At 44.6% G+C, this 18,825-nt stretch overlaps 2 protein-coding genes across 3 annotated transcripts in view; both read right to left on the reverse strand.

Moving 5' to 3' along the window:
• The window catches only part of LOC110516150 (tripartite motif-containing protein 16), an 8,953-nt gene extending 7,237 nt beyond the window's left edge, over positions 1 to 1,716 (reverse strand). The window contains exons 1-2 of one of the 2 annotated variants that reach the window (XM_036972156.1): positions 1,026 to 1,716; positions 507 to 602 (exon numbers count right to left, since the gene is read on the reverse strand). In XM_036972156.1, coding sequence (XP_036828051.1) covers positions 507 to 602; positions 1,026 to 1,622 — 693 coding nt within the window. In that variant the 5' untranslated portion in view covers positions 1,623 to 1,716. The remainder of the gene's footprint in view (positions 1 to 506; positions 603 to 1,025) is intronic. The other variant, XM_036972155.1, reaches the window with a different exon arrangement.
• Positions 1 to 18,825, reverse strand: part of LOC110516932 (E3 ubiquitin/ISG15 ligase TRIM25-like) — a 538,607-nt gene that overhangs the window by 437,285 nt on the left and 82,497 nt on the right. The window lies entirely within an intron of this gene.

Genomic DNA, 18,825 nt, shown 5'->3' on the forward strand with positions numbered 1-18,825 from the left:
CTGTGCTGGAGTGTTTTCAATCACGGTTTACACCACTCTAAATCCTCCTACCTAACTCAGAACTTCTGAGAAAATAAAAGAGTCCTACTAACTTCTAATAGACCCTCCCCCATCCCCCAAATCTCTTCCAAGTGTAATGTTTACTGTTCATTTCTGATTGTTTATTTCACTCTTGTTTATTGTCCATTTCACTTGCTTTGGCAATGTAAACATATATTTCCATGCCAATAAAGCCCTATGAATTTAATTCAATTGAGAGAGAGACAGTTCCATGTTAATGTATAGGGGACATGAGTCAGTCATGGTTACTCATGGTTATGTGATGAGGCAGCCCAGTTGGTTACAAAAACCAGTCTATTCTCTGAAAGGGGTCCAGACAGCCTGTTCCCAACAGTGGGGTCAGTGGGATTGAATAGCCCCCCCCCCCCCCCCCCCCCTCTCTCTCTCTCTCTCTGACTGGAGGAGAGAAGTGAAATGGTGTGTCTCCTCTGGTCAACAATACTCACCTTGAAAGACTCCACAGCCTGTTGGAGCTCCTTCAGCTCCTTCTCTCTCTCCTGGAATCTCTGCTGGACCTTCTGCTGACTCATCCCCAGCTGCCTCTGTGGAGAATCACTCTTCAATGAGCTATCAAGCTTTATTAGTCCAGTAGATCAATAGTATAGTAATGTGACATAGGACCCATAGAGAGGAAGGTCTACAATCCTGAGGAAGTCCCTTTACAATATTATATTATGTTGCTATGTGAATGATTATAGTTTTTATGGTAGGACTTCATGTATCAAGGGGTTGAGACTGAACTTTGGACTCATAAAAGGCCATTCAGAATGATAATAGTGTTTGACTTTAGAAAATGGTGATACATTTGTAACAAACTCAATATACTCAAGGTTTGTGTTCATATTTGTGGATCCATTTCATATTGTATATAATATAATGATCTCATATTCAAACAGATTTAGTTCCTACTGTATCTTTAATTCCTTGTTTATCAGACAGTCACCAACAAGTTGTTCTGGTCTTACCTGTTTCTCAGTCCTCTCTGCTGCAGCTGACACTGTATCATGGCCTTTATGTTCATCCATCACACACAGCAGACAGATACACTGCTGATCGGTACGACAGTAAACCTCCAGCAGTTTGTCATGATGAGAGCAGATCTTCTCCTGTAGTTGTGCCGTGGCTTTGACCAGCTTGTGCTTCTTGAAAGCAGGAAATTCATAGTGAGGTTGGAGGTGAGTCTCACAGTAAGAGGCCAGACACACCAGACAGGACATGAGGGCTTTCTGCTTTCTGGTCCCAGTGCAGAAATCACACACCACATCTCCAGGTCCAGCATAGCACAGAGCAGGAGGGGGAGCAGCCTGGAGTCCTGTCTTCCTCAGTTTCTCCACCAGCTCAGCCAACATGTTATTTTTCCTCAGATTAGGCCTTGGAGTGAAGGTCTCTCTGCACTGAGGACAGCTATAGACCCCTTTCAGATCATCCTGATCCCAGCAGCCCTCAATACAGCTCCTACAGTAACTGTGTCCACAGATAGTAGTGACCGGCTCCTTCAGTAGATCCAGACAGACAGAACAACAGAACTGGTCCTGGTCCAGCAGAACTCCCTGTTGAGCCATTTGGACGGTTGTTCACTCTCACACAGACAGACGACAGAGAGACTCAGATCAGTTTCGTTTCCTCAGAAGAGAGTTTGTGGGAGGGGAGGGACTTCCTGGTTCTGCCAGAGGGCTGGGGTTAGAGGGAGGGAGGGGTTAGAGGAATGGAGGAAGAGAGAGAGGAACTGCATGCAACAGCAAGAGGGAGACAAATAGTTGTGTTCCAAGTTTAGAGCCCTTAAGAAATACTAAAGAAAACAATTGTTATTTAAAACATAAGTCATTATTTAAGTTAACCGGAGCCATATTGTATTGTGCACTGAGCTGAGATCTTCCATTCTCCTCTGCGCTGGTTACACTTCTTTTCATAGTGAACACTTCATTTCATATTTCATTTCAATAACACATTTCTACTTCCTCAATCAGCCTCTGAGGAGGTTTACCTTCTCTACCTGACGGTCTCATTACAACAGGCTGCCCTGGTGGGTCTGATACAGGAGTGTCTGGGCTTCTCTACCTGACCGTCTCATTACAACAGGCTGCCCTGGTGGGTCTGATACAGGAGTGTCTGGGCTTCTCTACCTGACCGTCTCATTACAACAGGCTGCCCTGGTGGGTCTGATACAGGAGTGTCTGGGCTTCTCTACCTGACCGTCTCATTACAACAGGCTGCCCTGGTGGGTCTGATACAGGAGTGTCTGGGCTTCTCTACCTGACCGTCTCATTACAACAGGCTGCCCTGGTGGGTCTGATACAGGAGTGTCTGGGCTTCTCTACCTGAAAGTCTCATTACAACAGGCTGCCCTGGTGGGTCTGATACAGGAGTGTCTGGGCTTCTCTACCTGACCGTCTCATTACAACAGGCTGCCCTGGTGGGTCTGATACAGGAGTGTCTGGGCTTCTCTACCTGACCGTCTCATTACAACAGGCTGCCCTGTTGGGTCTGACACAGGAGTGTCTGGGCTTCTCTACCTGACCGTCTCATTACAACAGGCTGCCCTGGTGGGTCTGATACAGGAGTGTCTGGGCTTCTCTACCTGACCGTCTCATTACAACAGGCTGCCCTGGTGGGTCTGATACAGGAGTGTCTGGGCTTCTCTACCTGACCGTCTCATTACAACAGGCTGCCCTGGTGGGTCTGATACAGGAGTGTCTGGGCTTCTCTACCTGACCGTCTCATTACAACAGGCTGCCCTGGTGGGTCTGACACAGGAGTGTCTGGGCTTCTCTACCTGACCGTCTCATTACAACAGGCTGCCCTGGTGGGTCTGATACAGGAGTGTCTGGGCTTCTCTACCTGACGGTCTCATTACAACAGGCTGCCCTGGTGGGTCTGATACAGGAGTGTCTGGGCTTCTCTACCTGACGGTCTCATTACAACAGGCTGCCCTGGTGGGTCTGATACAGGAGTGTCTGGGGTTCTCTACCTGACGGTCTCATTACAACAGGCTGCCCTGGTGGGTCTGATACAGGAGTGTCTGGGCTTCTCTACCTGACCGTCTCATTACAACAGGCTGCCCTGGTGGGTCTGATACAGGAGTGTCTGGGCTTCTCTACCTGACGGTCTCATTACAACAGGCTGCCCTGGTGGGTCTGATACAGGAGTGTCTGGGCTTCTCTACCTGACGGTCTCATTACAACAGGCTGCCCTGGTGGGTCTGATACAGGAGTGTCTGGGCTTCTCTACCTGACCGTCTCATTACAACAGGCTGCCCTGGTGGGTCTGATACAGGAGTGTCTGGGCTTCTCTACCTGACCGTCTCATTACAACAGGCTGCCCTGGTGGGTCTGATACAGGAGTGTCTGGGCTTCTCTACCTGACCGTCTCATTACAACAGGCTGCCCTGGTGGGTCTGATACAGGAGTGTCTGGGCTTCTCTACCTGACGGTCTCATTACAACAGGCTGCCCTGGTGGGTCTGATACAGGAGTGTCTGGGCTTCTCTACCTGACCGTCTCATTACAACAGGCTGCCCTGGTGGGTCTGATACAGGAGTGTCTGGCCTTCTCTACCTGACGGTCTCATTACAACAGGCTGCCCTGGTGGGTCTGATACAGGAGTGTCTGGGCTTCTCTACCTGACCGTCTCATTACAACAGGCTGCCCTGGTGGGTCTGATACAGGAGTGTCTGGGCTTCTCTACCTGACCGTCTCATTACAACAGGCTGCCCTGGTGGGTCTGATACAGGAGTGTCTGGGCTTCTCTACCTGACCATCTCATTACAACAGGCTGCCCTGGTGGGTCTGATACAGGAGTGTCTGGCCTTCTCTACCTGACCGTCTCATTACAACAGGCTGCCCTGGTGGGTCTGATACAGGAGTGTCTCGGCTTCTCTACCTGACCGTCTCATTACAACAGGCTGCCCTGGTGGGTCTGATACAGGAGTGTCTGGGCTTCTCTACCTGACCCTCTTATTACAACAGGCTGCCCTGGTGGGTCTGATACAGGAGTGTCTGGGCTTCTCTACCTGACCATCTCATTACAACAGGCTGCCCTGGTGGGTCTGACACAGGAGTGTCTGGGCTTCTCTACCTGACGGTCTCATTACAACCGGCTGCCCTGGTTGGTCTGATACAGGAGTGTCTGGGCTTCTCTACCTGATCGTCTCATTACAACAGGCTGCCCTGGTGGGTCTGACACAGGAGTGTCTGGGCTTCTCTACCTGACCGTCTCATTACAACAGGCTGCCCTGGTGGGTCTGACACAGGAGTGTCTGGGCTTCTCTACCTGACCCTCTCATTACAACATGCTGCCCTGGTTGGTCTGATACAGGAGTGTCTGGCCTTCTCTACCTGACCGTCTCATTACAACAGGCTGCCCTGGTGGGTCTGATACAGGAGTGTCTGGGCTTCTCTACCTGACGGTCTCATTACAACAGGCTGCCCTGGTGGGTCTGACACAGGAGTGTCTGGGCTTCTCTACCTGACCGTCTCATTACAACAGGCTGCCCTGGTGGGTCTGACACAGGAGTGTCTGGGCTTCTCTACCTGACCGTCTCATTATAACAGGCTGCCCTGGTGGGTCTGACACAGGAGTGTCTGGGCTTCTCTACCTGACCGTCTCATTACAACAGGCTGCCCTGGTGGGTCTGATACAGGAGTGTCTGGCCTTCTCTACCTGACGGTCTCATTACAACAGGCTGCCCTGGTGGGTCTGATACAGGAGTGTCTGGGCTTCTCTACCTGACCGTCTCATTACAACAGGCTGCCCTGGTGGGTCTGATACAGGAGTGGCTGGGCTTCTCTACCTGACCGTCTCATTACAACAGGCTGCCCTGGTGGGTCTGATACAGGAGTGTCTGGGCTTCTCTACCTGACCGTCTCATTACAACAGGCTGCCCTGGTGGGTCTGATACAGGAGTGTCTGGGCTTCTCTACCTGACCGTCTCATTACAACAGGCTGCCCTGGTGGGTCTGACACGGGTGTGTCTGGGCTTCTCTACCTGACCGTCTCATTACAACAGGCTGCCCTGGTGGGTCTGACACAGGAGTGTCTGGGCTTCTCTACCTGACGGTCTCATTACAACAGGCTGCCCTGGTGGGTCTGAGACAGGAGTGTCTGGGCTTCTCTACCTGACCGTCTCATTACAACAGGCTGCCCTGGTGGGTCTGACACAGGAGTGTCTGGGCTTCTCTACCTGACCGTCTCATTACAACAGGCTGCCCTGGTGGGTCTGATACAGGAGTGTCTGGGCTTCTCTACCTGACGGTCTCATTACAACAGGCTGCCCTGGTGGGTCTGATACAGGAGTGGCTGGGCTTCTCTACCTGACCGTCTCATTACAACAGGCTGCCCTGGTGGGTCTGACACAGGAGTGTCTGGGCTTCTCTACCTGACCGTCTCATTACAACAGGCTGCCCTGGTGGGTCTGATACAGGAGTGTCTGGGCTTCTCTACCTGACCGTCTCATTACAACAGGCTGCCCTGGTTGGTCTGATACAGGAGTGTCTGGCCTTCTCTACCTGACCGTCTCATTACAACAGGCTGCCCTTGTGGGTCTGATACAGGAGTGCCTGTCTGTCTGCTCACACTCAGGTACATGGAACACGTGTCTCCTATTTCTCCAGGACGTAACTCCCTAAGGTGTCATTACATCATGTGACCTGGTTGCCACTGTTTTCACCACACAGGCCTCAACATTCCATGTTTTCCCATCATGCATTTCCCCCCCTATCATTTGGACTGAGATCACGGAGCACCTTGGACCCTTTGTCATAGTACGTTTTCTGTTCCCTCTTTCCTCTCCGTTAAGAATCACCTCGTCCTGCTGCTCTGTTTCTAGGAGGACAACCTAGTTTGGAGTTTCCTGTTGAACAACAGCTCTGCAGGAGACAGACCATGTTTTAGTGGAGGAGCCCTCTAGTTCAACAAAGCTAGACACGGATCTGTCTTTGAGTCCAGAGCTTTCTTAAGCAGTAGTTTGACTGTTCTGACACCGTTCTCCTCTAACCCATTAGACTGTGGGTACGGTCGGCTTGAGGGGACATGCTTGAACCCCTACAGCTGATCAAAATCACTGAAAGCTGAACTGTGAGGTGTTGTCTGTTCGGACTACCTCTGAGACCTCATGACGAGCAAAGAATGACTCAATGTGAGTTATCAGCTGAACTGTGAGGTGTTGTCTGTTCGGACTACCTCTGAGACCCCATGACGAGCAAAGAATGACTCAATGTGAGTTATCAGCTGAACTGTGAGGTGTTGTCTGTACGGACTACCTCTGAGACCTCATGACGAGCAAAGAATGACTCAATGTGAGTTATCAGCTGAACTGTGAGGTGTTGTCTGTTCGGACTACCTCTGAGACCTCATGACGAGCAAAGAATGACTCAATGTGAGTTATCAGCTGTTATCAGCTGAACTGTGAGGTGTTGTCTGTACGGACTACCTCTGAGACCTCATGACGAGCAAAGAATGACTCAATGTGAGTTATCAGCTGTTATCAGCTGAACTGTGAGGTGTTGTCTGTACGGACTACCTCTGAGACCTCATGACGAGCAAAGAATGACTCAATGTGAGTTATCAGCTGAACTGTGAGGTGTTGTCTGTACGGACTACCTCTGAGACCTCATGATGAGCAAAGAATGACTCAATGTGAGTTATCAGCTGAACTGTGAGGTGTTGTCTGTACGGACTACCTCTGAGAACTCATGACGAGCAAAGAATGACTCAATATGAACTACTTCCTCTCCTCTATATGACAGTTAGTGTGTAGAAACAGAGTATAGAAACTACTTCCTCTCCTCTATATGACAGTTAGTGTGTAGAAACAGAGTATAGAAACGACTTCCTCTCCTCTATATGACAGTTAGTGTGTAGAAACAGAGTATAGAAACTACTTCCTCTCCTCTATATGACAGTTAGCGTGTAGAAACAGAGTATAGAAACTACTTCCTCTCCTCTATATGACAGTTAGCAGATGTGTAGAAACAGAGTATAGAAAAGCTTGTCTGTTCAGATTGCTGACTTTGACGAAGGCTCACACTCTTCTCTGTTACTTCCTGCCCGTTTCTATAGAGATGACTTCCTTCAGATAGAACTGAAACGGGATGTGTCTCACCCTGCGGTCGTAACCCAATGTCTAATCTAAATATCATTTTTTCCACCATTGCGGCCCATCAGGAAGTCCATGATCCAGTTGCAGAGGGAGGTGTTTAGTCCCAGGCTCCTTAGCTTAGTGAGGAGCTTTGTGAGCACTATGGTGTTGAACGCTGAGCTGTAGTCAATGAACAGCATTCTCATGTAACTGATCCTGTTGTCCAGGTGGGAAAGGGCAGTGTAGAGTGCCATTGGGATTGCGTCATCTGTGGATCTGTTGGGGCGGTATGTGAATTGGTATGGGTCTAGGGTTTCCAGGATGATGCTGTTGATGTCTGATTTGATTTCAATAGGGGCACCTACAGTGGGGAGAACAAGTATTTGATACACAGCAGATTTTGCAGGTTTTCCTACTTACAAAGCATGTAGAGGTCTGTAATTTATATCATAGGTACACTTCAACTGTGAGAGACGGAATCTAAAACAAAAATCCAGAAAATCACATTGTATGATTTTTAAGTAATTAATTTGCATTTTATTGCATGACATAAGTATTTGATAACCAGTAAGAATTTCGGCTCTCACAGACCTCTTAGTTTTTCTTTAAGAATCCCTCCTGTTCTCCACTCATTACCTGTATTAACTCAAATTAAATCAAGTAAATCACCATGATTTTTAAGTAATTCATTTGCATTCTCCAATCACAGCCATTAAACTCTGTAAGTGTTTTAACCTTTATTTAACTAGACAAGTCAGTTAAGAACAAATTCTTATTTACAATGACGGCCTACCCCGGACAACACTGGGACAATTGTGCTCCACCCTATGGGACTCCCAATCACGGCCGGTTGTGATACAGCCTGGATTCAAACCAGGGACTGTAGTGACACCTCTTGTACTGGGATGCAGTGCCTTTGACCACTGTGATACAGCCTGGATTCAAACCAGGGACTGTAGTGACACTGAGATGCAGTGTCTTAGACCCCAGCGCCACTCAGGAGCAGTGATCTAAGGCTGAGCCGTTGAGCATTGGAAAACCTCCCTGGTCTTTGTGGTCGAATCTGTGTTTGAATTCCACTGAGGGACCTTACAGATACACTATATATACAGCAGTATGTGGACACCCCTTACAGATACACTATATATACAGCAGTATGTGGACACCCCTTACAGATACACTATATATACAACAGTATGTGGACACCCCTTACAGATACACTATATATACAACAGTATGTGGACACCCCTTACAGATACACTATATATACAGCAGTATGTGGACAACCCTTACAGATACACTATATATACAGCAGTATGTGGACACCCCTTACAGATACACTATATATACAGCAGTATGTGGACAACCCTTACAGATACACTATATATACAACAGTATGTGGACACCCCTTACAGATACACTATATATACAGCAGTATGTGGACACCCCTTACAGATACACTATATATACAGCAGTATGTGGACAACCCTTACAGATACACTATATATACAGCAGTATGTGGACACCCCTTACAGATACACTATATATACAGCAGTATGTGGACACCCCATCAATTGAGTCGATTTGACCATTTCAGCCACACCCGTTGCTGACGTGTATAACACCGAGCACCTAGTCATGCAATCTCCAAACACTGGCAGTACAACGGCCTTACTGAAGAGCACAGTGACTTTCAACGTATTGCTGTCATAGGATGCCACCTTTCCAACATGTCAGTTCGTAAAATGTCTGCCCAGCTAGAACTTGTAACGGCTGTCATCAGAAGGATGAGACCGAGGCGCAGCGTTCTTTGAGTTCCACATCATTTATTAACGAAGTGAAACTTTAGAAAAAAAACAAAACAATAAAGAAACCAACGACCGAACAGCTTCGTTGTGCAAACTTCCTGCACACAAACAGACCAAGATCCCACATAGAAGGAGGGAAAGGGCTGCCTAAGTATGGTTCCCAATCAGAGACAACGACCGAACAGCTTCGTTGTGTAAACTTCCTGCACACAAACAAAGAACCAGATCCCACATAGAAGGAGGGAAAGGGCTGCCTAAGTATGGTTCCCAATCAGAGACAACGATAGACAGCTGTCCCTGATTGAGAACCATACCCGGCCAAAACATAGAAACACAAATCATAGAAATAAAGAACATAGAATGCCCACCCCAAATCCCCCCCTGACCGAACCAAATAGAGACATAAAAAGGCTCTCTAAGGTCAGGGTGTGACATGCAGTGAGGATTCACCATCTTCATCAAATGTTTTCATCATTTATCTGCAGACAACCATCAAAAAGCATCGGCCTACCAGAAGCCTATGCAAATTAGGAAGCCAAATCATTGGCTCTCTGGTCGATGCAATTCGAGAGGGTACACTCATTAGATATGTCACTCACTCCAGCATCAATGTCTGGCAAGCCCCGACATCCTAGGAAAGGAAACATAGGACATCCTTTGGTTTACTTGTCCTGATGTGATACCATGGACATATAACCAGGTTGCCTGAATGATGAAAGGCAAAGAGAGATACACACACACAACAACCACTTAAACCCTCTATGAGACTCCTCTTTCAAAGTCTCCAAAACCTCTTCTTCCAGCCACAACGGGTAACTGGGGGGTTTTACACATAACCCTGAGCATGATGTGATGTTAAATGTTTAATTAACTCAGGAACCACACCTATGTGGAAGCACCTGTTTTCAATATGAACTCAGCAAAAAAAGAAATGTCCTTTCACTGTCAACTGCGTTTATTTTCAGCAAACTTAACATGTGTAAATATTTGTATGAACAAGATTCAACAACTGAGACATAAACTGAACAAGTTCCACAGATATGTGACAAACAGAAATGTTATAATGTGTCCCTGAACAAAGGGGGGGTCAAAATCAAAAGTAACAGTCAGTATCTGGTGTGGCCACCAGCTGCATTAAGTATTGCAGTGCATCTCCTCCTCATGGACTGCACCAGATTTTCCAGTTGTTGCTGTGACATGTTACCCCACTCTTCCACCAAGGTACATGCAAGTTCCCAGACATTTCCGAGGGGAATGGTTCTAGCCCTCACCCTCCGATCCAACAGGTCCCAGACGTGCTCAATGTTAGTGTCTTAACGACAGGTGCATGCTCAATAATTGTTTATGGTTCATTGAACGAGCATGGGAAACAGTGTTTAAACCCTTTACAATGAAGATCTGTGAAGTTATTTGGATTTTTACAAATTATCTTTGAAAGACAGGGTCCTGAAAAAGGGATGTTTCTTTTTTTGCTGAGTTTACTTTGAATCGCGTGTTTATTTTATTTAGTCAGGTTCCTGTCTGCATTTGTAATCTGTTACCTTTGTCTTGTTCAAATCATGTGTTTTATTGAAAATGTTCCATTCCCTTTGTTATAAACAGGGACAATCGTGACTTTGACTCCACACAACACAACATCCACAGATGTTTCAATCGTGGCTTTGACTCCACACAACACAACATCCACAGATGTTTCAATCGTGGCTTTGACTCCACACAACACAACATCCACAGATGTTTCAATCGTGGCTTTGACTCCACACAACACAACATCCACAGATGTTTCAATCGTGGCTTTGACTCCACACAACACAACATCCACAGATGTTTCAATCGTGACTTTGACTCCACACAACACAACATCCACAGATGTTTCAATCGTGGCTTTGACTCCACACAACACAACATCCACAGATGTTTCAATCATGACTTTGACTCCACACAACACAACATCCACAGATGTTTCAATCGTGGCTTTGACTCCACACAACACAACATCCACAGATGTTTCAATCGTGACTTTGACTCCACACAACACAACATCCACAGATGTTTCAATCGTGGCTTTGACTCCACACAACACAACATCCACAGATGTTTCAATCGTGACTTTGACTCCACACAACACAACATCCACAGATGTTTCAATCGTGGCTTGACTCCACACAACACAACATCCACAGATGTTTCAATCGTGGCTTTGACTCCACACAACACAACATCCACAGATGTTTCAATCGTGGCTTTGACTCCACACTACACAACATCCACAGATGTTTCAATCGTGGCTTTGACTCCGCACAACACAACATCCACAGATGTTTCAATCGTGACTTTGACTCCACACAACACAACATCCACAGATGTTTCAATCGTGGCTTTGACTCCACACAACACAACATCCACAGATGTTTCAATCGTGGCTTTGACTCCACACAACACAACATCCACAGATGTTTCAATCGTGGCTTTGACTCCACACAACACAACATCCACAGATGTTTCAATCGTGACTTTGACTCCACACAACACAACATCCACAGATGTTTCAATCGTGGCTTTGACTCCACACAACACAACATCCACAGATGTTTCAATCGTGGCTTTGACTCCACACAACACAACATCCACAGATGTTTCAATCGTGGCTTTGACTCCACACAACATCCACAGATGTTTCAATCGTGGCTTTGACTCCACACAACACAACATCCACAGATGTTTCAATCGTGGCTTTGACTCCACACAACATCCACAGATGTTTCAATCGTGGCTTTGACTCCACACAACACAACATCCACAGATGTTTCAATCGTGGCTTTGACTCCACACAACACAACATCCACAGATGTTTCAATCGTGGCTTTGACTCCACACAACACAACATCCACAGATGTTTCAATCGTGGCTTTGACTCCACACAACACAACATCCACAGATGTTTCAATCGTGGCTTTGACTCCACACAACACAACATCCACAGATGTTTCAATCGTGGCTTTGACTCCACACAACACAACATCCACAGATGTTTCAATCGTGGCTTTGACTCCACACAACATCCACAGATGTTTCAATCGTGGCTTTGACTCCACACAACACAACATCCACAGATGTTTCAATCGTGGCTTTGACTCCACACAACATCCACAGATGTTTCAATCGTGGCTTTGACTCCACACAACACAACATCCACAGATGTTTCAATCGTGGCTTTGACTCCACACAACACAACATCCACAGATGTTTCAATCGTGGCTTTGACTCCACACAACACAACATCCACAGATGTTTCAATCGTGGCTTTGACTCCACACAACACAACATCCACAGATGTTTCAATCGTGGCTTTGACTCCACACAACACAACATCCACAGATGTTTCAATCGTGGCTTTGACTACACACAACACAACATCCACAGATGTTTCAATCGTGGCTTTGACTCCACACAACACAACATCCACAGATGTTTCAAATATGTCTGACAACACATATCTTGTGTTTCAGATGTTTTATAAACCTCTGTTTCTGGTGATAAATTGTTACGTTTTATAAACAGTTCATACTTTATTAAAACATTTCATTTTGAGCTTGAACTTGATTGTGTATTTATTCTTCACCTTAAACTGATGAATAGTTAGCCTGGTACCTTAAACTGATGAATAGTTAGCCTGGTACCTTAAACTTATGAATAGTTAGCCTGGTACCTTAAACTTATGAATAGTTAGCCTGGTCCCTTAAACTGATGAATAGTTAGCCTGGTACCTTAAACTGATGAATAGTTAGCCTGGTACCTTAAACTGAAGAATAGTTAGCCTGGTACCTTAAACTTATGAATAGTTAGCCTGGTCCCTTAAACTGATGAATAGTTAGCCTGGTACCTTAAACTGATGAATAGTTAGCCTGGTACCTTAAACTGATGAATAGTTAGCCTGGTACCTTAAACTGATGAATAGTTAGCCTGGTCCCTTAAACTGATGAATAGTTAGCCTGGTCCCTTAAACTGATGAATAGTTAGCCTGGTACCTTAAACTGATGAATAGTTAGCCTGGTACCTTAAACTGATGAATAGTTAGCCTGGTCCCTTAAACTGATGAATAGTTAGCCTGGTCCCTTAAACTGATGAATAGTTAGCCTGGTACCTTAAACTGATGAATAGTTAGCCTGGTACCTTAAACTTATGAATAGTTAGCCTGGTCCCTTAAACTGATGAATAGTTAGCCTGGTACCTTAAACTGATGAATAGTTAGCCTGGTACCTTAAACTGATGAATAGTTAGCCTGGTACCTTAAACTGATGAATAGTTAGCCTGGTACCTTAAACTGATGAATAGTTAGCCTGGTCCCTTAAACTGATGAATAGTTAGCCTGGTACCTTAAACTGATGAATAGTTAGCCTGGTACCTTAAACTGATGAATAGTTAGCCTGGTCCCTTAAACTGATGAATAGTTAGCCTGGTACCTTAAACTGATGAATAGTTAGCCTGGTACCTTAAACTGATGAATAGTTCATCTAGTCCCTTAAACTGATGAATAGTTAGCCTGGTACCTTCAACTGATGAATAGTTAGCCTGGTACCTTAAACTGATGAATAGTTAGCCTGGTACCTTAAACTGATGAATAGTTAGCCTGGTACCTTCAACTGATGAATAGTTAGCCTGGTCCCTGTTGAAGGAATTCTAAATTCCTCTGTTTTATTTCCCAATCAGAATTAAATACTCTGTCAATGCATTTAAGGGTTTGTAAGACCCTATATATTTTATAAGAATGGACAGAGCCCCGGTCTTAAAAGTCAGGTAACAGCGTTTAATTCAAGAGAGTACTGGTATATACACATTTTACCACAGGTTATAAACTGAAAATGACGTCAGCGTTTTCTAAATGTTCTATCTCTTCATGACACCGGTAGAGAGGCCCTATAGTTCTCGAGCCTTCCCTCCTCTCCTAAAGCCAAGGTCAGTCAGTGTAGATTAGCATTCTAGACAGTCTGGAGATAGTCCGTCCCTGCCATCTGGAGATAGTTCATTCATTTGTACCAAGGCACTGTTCTAAACTCCTGACTATATTATATACAATTGGGAATGGGAGCAAGAGAGAAAATTCATACATGTACAGTACATAATAGCATTTGGACAAGTCAGTCCTGATTGAAATGTATACATAATTAGTCATCATTGATAAACGGTAGTGTAGTAAACAGAGTGTACAGAGTGTACGGTAGTGTAGTAAACAGGGAGTACGGTAGTGTAGTAAACAGGGAGTACGGTAGTGTACTAAACAGGGAGTACGGTAGTGTAGTAAACAGAGTGAGTACGGTAGTTTAGTAAACAGAGTGAGTACGGTAGTGTAGTAAACAGAGTGAGTACGGTAGTGTAGTAAACAGGGAGTACGGTAGTGTAGTAAACAGAGTGAGTACGGTAGTGTAGTAAACAGGGTGAGTACGGTAGTGTATTAGACAGAGTGAGTACGGTAGTGTAGTAAACAGAGTGAGTACAGTAGTGTAGTAAACAGGGAGTACGGTAGTGTAGTAAACGGAGTACGGTAGTGTAGTAAACAGAGTGAGTACGGTAGTGTAGTAAACAGAGTGAGTACTGTAGTGTATTAAACAGAGTGAGTACGGTAGTGTAGTAAACAGGGAGTACGGTAGTGTAGTAAACGGAGTACGGTAGTGTAGTAAACAGAGTGAGTACGGTAGTGTAGTAAACAGAGTGAGTACGGTAGTGTAGAAAACAGAGTGAGTACTGTAGTGTATTAAACAGAGTGAGTACAGTAGTGTATTAAACAGAGTGAGTACAGTAGTGTATTAAACAGAGTGAGTACGGTAGTGTAGTTAACTGGATAAACTAGCTAGCTAGTAGCTACCACAGCCAGTTCAGGTCTAGCATCCAGCCTTCGCCTCTAGCTATCTGTCAGATAGGTTAGCAGGTAGCCTAGAGCATTGGGACAGTAAACGAAAGGTCTCTGGATCTAATCCCCGAACAAATGATGTGAAAAGTCTGTCAATGTGCCCTTGAACAAGACACTTAACCCGAGCTCTGGATAAGAGTGTCTGCTGATGATGTAAATAGTGCTGTGACAATAGCAGCATCATAGCAGCTATCTTACAGCTGTTGTGTGTTTGGAAATGTTTTGTAGCCTTTGATTTCAACAGAAGTAAATGAACTTGGCTGGCTTTCCACAGTTGGTGTACTGTTGGAGCCAGAGCTAGCCAAAAAAGTTGGCTAAAGCTGCTATTTTTGCCTCAATCACACTAGATCTGAATCGGGCCTGGCGCCACGAGGGGGCTAAAGGGGGATTAGCCCACTCATTTCAAACTTCATTTTTTGTTTTATTTCCCTGTATAAAAATATCAAAAAAGTCTCAATGAGTAACAGGTTGGCGCCAAAAAGTTATCTTATTCCCTCCTGATTCCGTGAATCTTCCAACCGGGTTTTCAAAGAATGTTTTTTGCAACTACCCAGGAGAGAACTCACCCACTGTCTATATAATAGACCGAGCTCCCTAAGTAACAATGAGATGACAACTGTGACCTTCCGGCTCTATTCCATCTTATGTATCAATATTTTAAAATGTGTTTTTTACATTGGATATAAGTAGAGACTCAGAGCTAGAAAATGGATTATCAACACTACAGTTGAGAAACAATGGGAAAGTCATTCTGCTGATAAACTTGTAACCCCACTTTTGAGGTAATGGGCCTTGAATGTTTTGGTACACCAACTGGAGAGCTCTTCTTTGTCTACCCCCATTCAGTATCGACCCCACCCATCTCTTTAAGGATTCACATGTGAGGCCATGTGCTAAACAGAGTGAGTACTGTAGTGTAGTAAACAGAGTGAGTACAGCAGTGTAGCAAACAGCGTGAGTACAGTAGTGTAGTAAACAGGGTGAGTACTGTAGTGTAGTAAACAGAGTGAGTACAGTAGTGTGCTAAACAGTGTGAGTACTGTATTGTAGTAAACAGAGTGAGTACAGTAGTGTAGTAAACAGAGTGAATACTGTAGTGTATTGAACAGAGTGAGTACAGTAGTGTAGTAAACAGAGTGAGTTCAGTAGTGTAGTAAACAGAGTGAGTACAGTAGTGTAGTAAACAGACTGAGTACAGTAGTGTAGTAAACAGGCTGAGTACAGTAGTGTATTAAACAGAGTATGGTAGTGTACTAAACAGAGTGAGTACTGTAGTGTAGTAAACAGAGTGAGTACGGTAGTCTGTCTGTAGACAGTGATACCCTCTTAAGGACATTTCCAAATCTAACTGCGGGTCGCTCAGGACCTGAAGTAGGGATACGCATTTCCTTGATACCATTTAAAATGACGTTTTCAGGTTTGTGGAAATGTGAAATGAATGTAGGAGAATATAACACAGTAGATCTGGTAAAAGATAATACAAACAAAACATATGTTTTTTCTTCCTCTCTTTGAAATACAAGAGATGGGCCAGAATGTAATATTTCAGGTTTGAGACAATTTAGACTTTGGCCATTTAATGGCAGCAGTGTATTTGCAAAGTTTAAGACTGATCCAATGAACCATTCTGTTCAAAATGTTGTATCGAGACCTCCTAATGGTATTATTTCACTGTAATAGCTACTGTAAATTGGAGAGGGCAGTTAGATTAACAAGAATTTAAGCTTTCTGCCAATATCAGATATGTCTATGTCCTGGGAAATGTTCTTGTTACTTACAACCTCATGCTAATCACATTAGCCTATGTTAGCTCAACCTCATGCTAATCACATTAGCCTACGTTAGCTCAACCTCATGCTAATCACATTAGCCTATGTTAGCTCAACCTCATGCTAATCACATTAGCCTACATTAGCTCAACCTCATGCTAATCACATTAGCCTATGTTAGCTCAACCTCATGCTAATCACATTAGCCTACGTTAGCTCAACCTCATGCTAATCACATTAGCCTACGTTAGCTCAACCGTCTCGCAGGGGGAGACCGATCCCGTAGAGGATAATGCCCTTTTAGTGTAACACCAGATCCCAAATGATTTCACAACTTGAATCTGTTTACACATTTGATTGTTTTTAATACTTCATTTGTGGAGGTGAAGAATCGTTTCAACTCATTTTGAGCATTTTTTATGAAAGTTAAACTACACCTCTTCAGTTATGTTAACCTATATTATAATTCTAATAGTCTGTTTATCATCATGAACCTCCTCTGTTGTCTGTCTACAAACGGTGCTGTTAAAGATACTGCTTGTGTTTATCATCATGAACCTCCTCTGTTGTCTGTCTAGAAACGGTGCTGTTACAGATACTGCTTGTGTTTATCATCATGAACCTCCTCTGTTGTCTGTCTAGAAACGGTGCTGTTACAGAAACTGCTTGTGTTTGTCATCATGAACCTCCTCTGTTGTCTGTCTAGAAACGGTGCTGTTACAGAAACTGCTTGTGTTTATCATCATGAACCTCCTCTGTTGTCTGTCTAGAAACGGTGCTGTTACAGAAACTGCTTGTGTTTATCATCATGAACCTCCTCTGTTGTCTGTCTAGAAACGGTGCTGTTACAGAAACTGCTTGTGTTTATCATCATGAACCTCCTCTGTTGTCTGTCTAGAAACGGTGCTGTTACAGAAACTGCTTGTGTTTATCATCATGAACCTCCTCTGTTGTCTGTCTAGAAACGGTGCTGTTACAGATACTGCTTGTGTTTATCATCATGACCCTCCTCTGTTGTCTGTCTAGAAACGGTGCTGTTACAGAAACTGCTTGTGTTTATCATCATGAACCTCCTCTGTTGTCTGTCTAGAAACGGTGCTGATACAGATACTGCTTGTGTTTATCATCATGACCCTCCTCTGTTGTCTGTCTAGAAACGGTGCTGTTACAGAAACTGCTTGTGTTTGTCATCATGAACCTCCTCTGTTGTCTGTCTAGAAACGGTGCTGTTACAGAAACTGCTTGTGTTTATCATCATGACCCTCCTCTGTTGTCTGTCTAGAAACGGTGCTGTTACAGAAACTGCTTGTGTTTATCATCATGAACCTCCTCTGTTGTCTGTCTAGAAACGGTGCTGTTACAGAAACTGCTTGTGTTTATCATCATGAACCTCCTCTGTTGTCTGTCTAGAAACGGTGCTGATACAGATACTGCTTGTGTTTATCATCATGAACCTCCTCTGTTGTCTGTCTAGAAACGGTGCTGTTACAGAAACTGCTTGTGTTTATCATCATGAACCTCCTCTGTTGTCTGTCTAGAAACGGTGCTGTTACAGATACTGCTTGTGTTTATCATCATGAACCTCCTCTGTTGTCTGTCTAGAAACGGTGCTGTTACAGAAACTGCTTGTGTTTATCATCATGAACCTCCTCTGTTGTCTGTCTAGAAACGGTGCTGTTACAGAAACTGCTTGTGTTTATCATCATGAACCTCCTCTGTTGTCTGTCTAGAAACGGTGCTGTTACAGAAACTGCTTGTGTTTATCATCATGAACCTCCTCTGTTGTCTGTCTAGAAACGGTGCTGATACAGATACTGCTTGTGTTTATCATCATGAACCTCCTCTGTTGTCTGTCTAGAAACGGTGCTGTTACAGAAACTGCTTGTGTTTATCATCATGAACCTCCTCTGTTGTCTGTCTAGAAACGGTGCTGTTACAGATACTGCTTGTGTTTATCATCATGAACCTCCTCTGTTGTCTGTCTAGAAACGGTGCTGTTACAGATACTGCTTGTGTTTATCATCATGAACCTCCTCTGTTGTCTGTCTAGAAACGGTGCTGTTACAGAAACTGCTTGTGTTTATCATCATGAACCTCCTCTGTTGTCTGTCTAGAAACGGTGCTGTTACAGAAACTGCTTGTGTTTATCATCATGACCCTCCTCTGTTGTCTGTCTAGAAACGGTGCTGTTACAGATACTGCTTGT

This window comes from Oncorhynchus mykiss, unplaced genomic scaffold, assembly GCF_013265735.2.
Source record: "Oncorhynchus mykiss isolate Arlee unplaced genomic scaffold, USDA_OmykA_1.1 un_scaffold_121, whole genome shotgun sequence".
Lineage (NCBI taxonomy): Eukaryota > Metazoa > Chordata > Actinopteri > Salmoniformes > Salmonidae > Oncorhynchus > Oncorhynchus mykiss.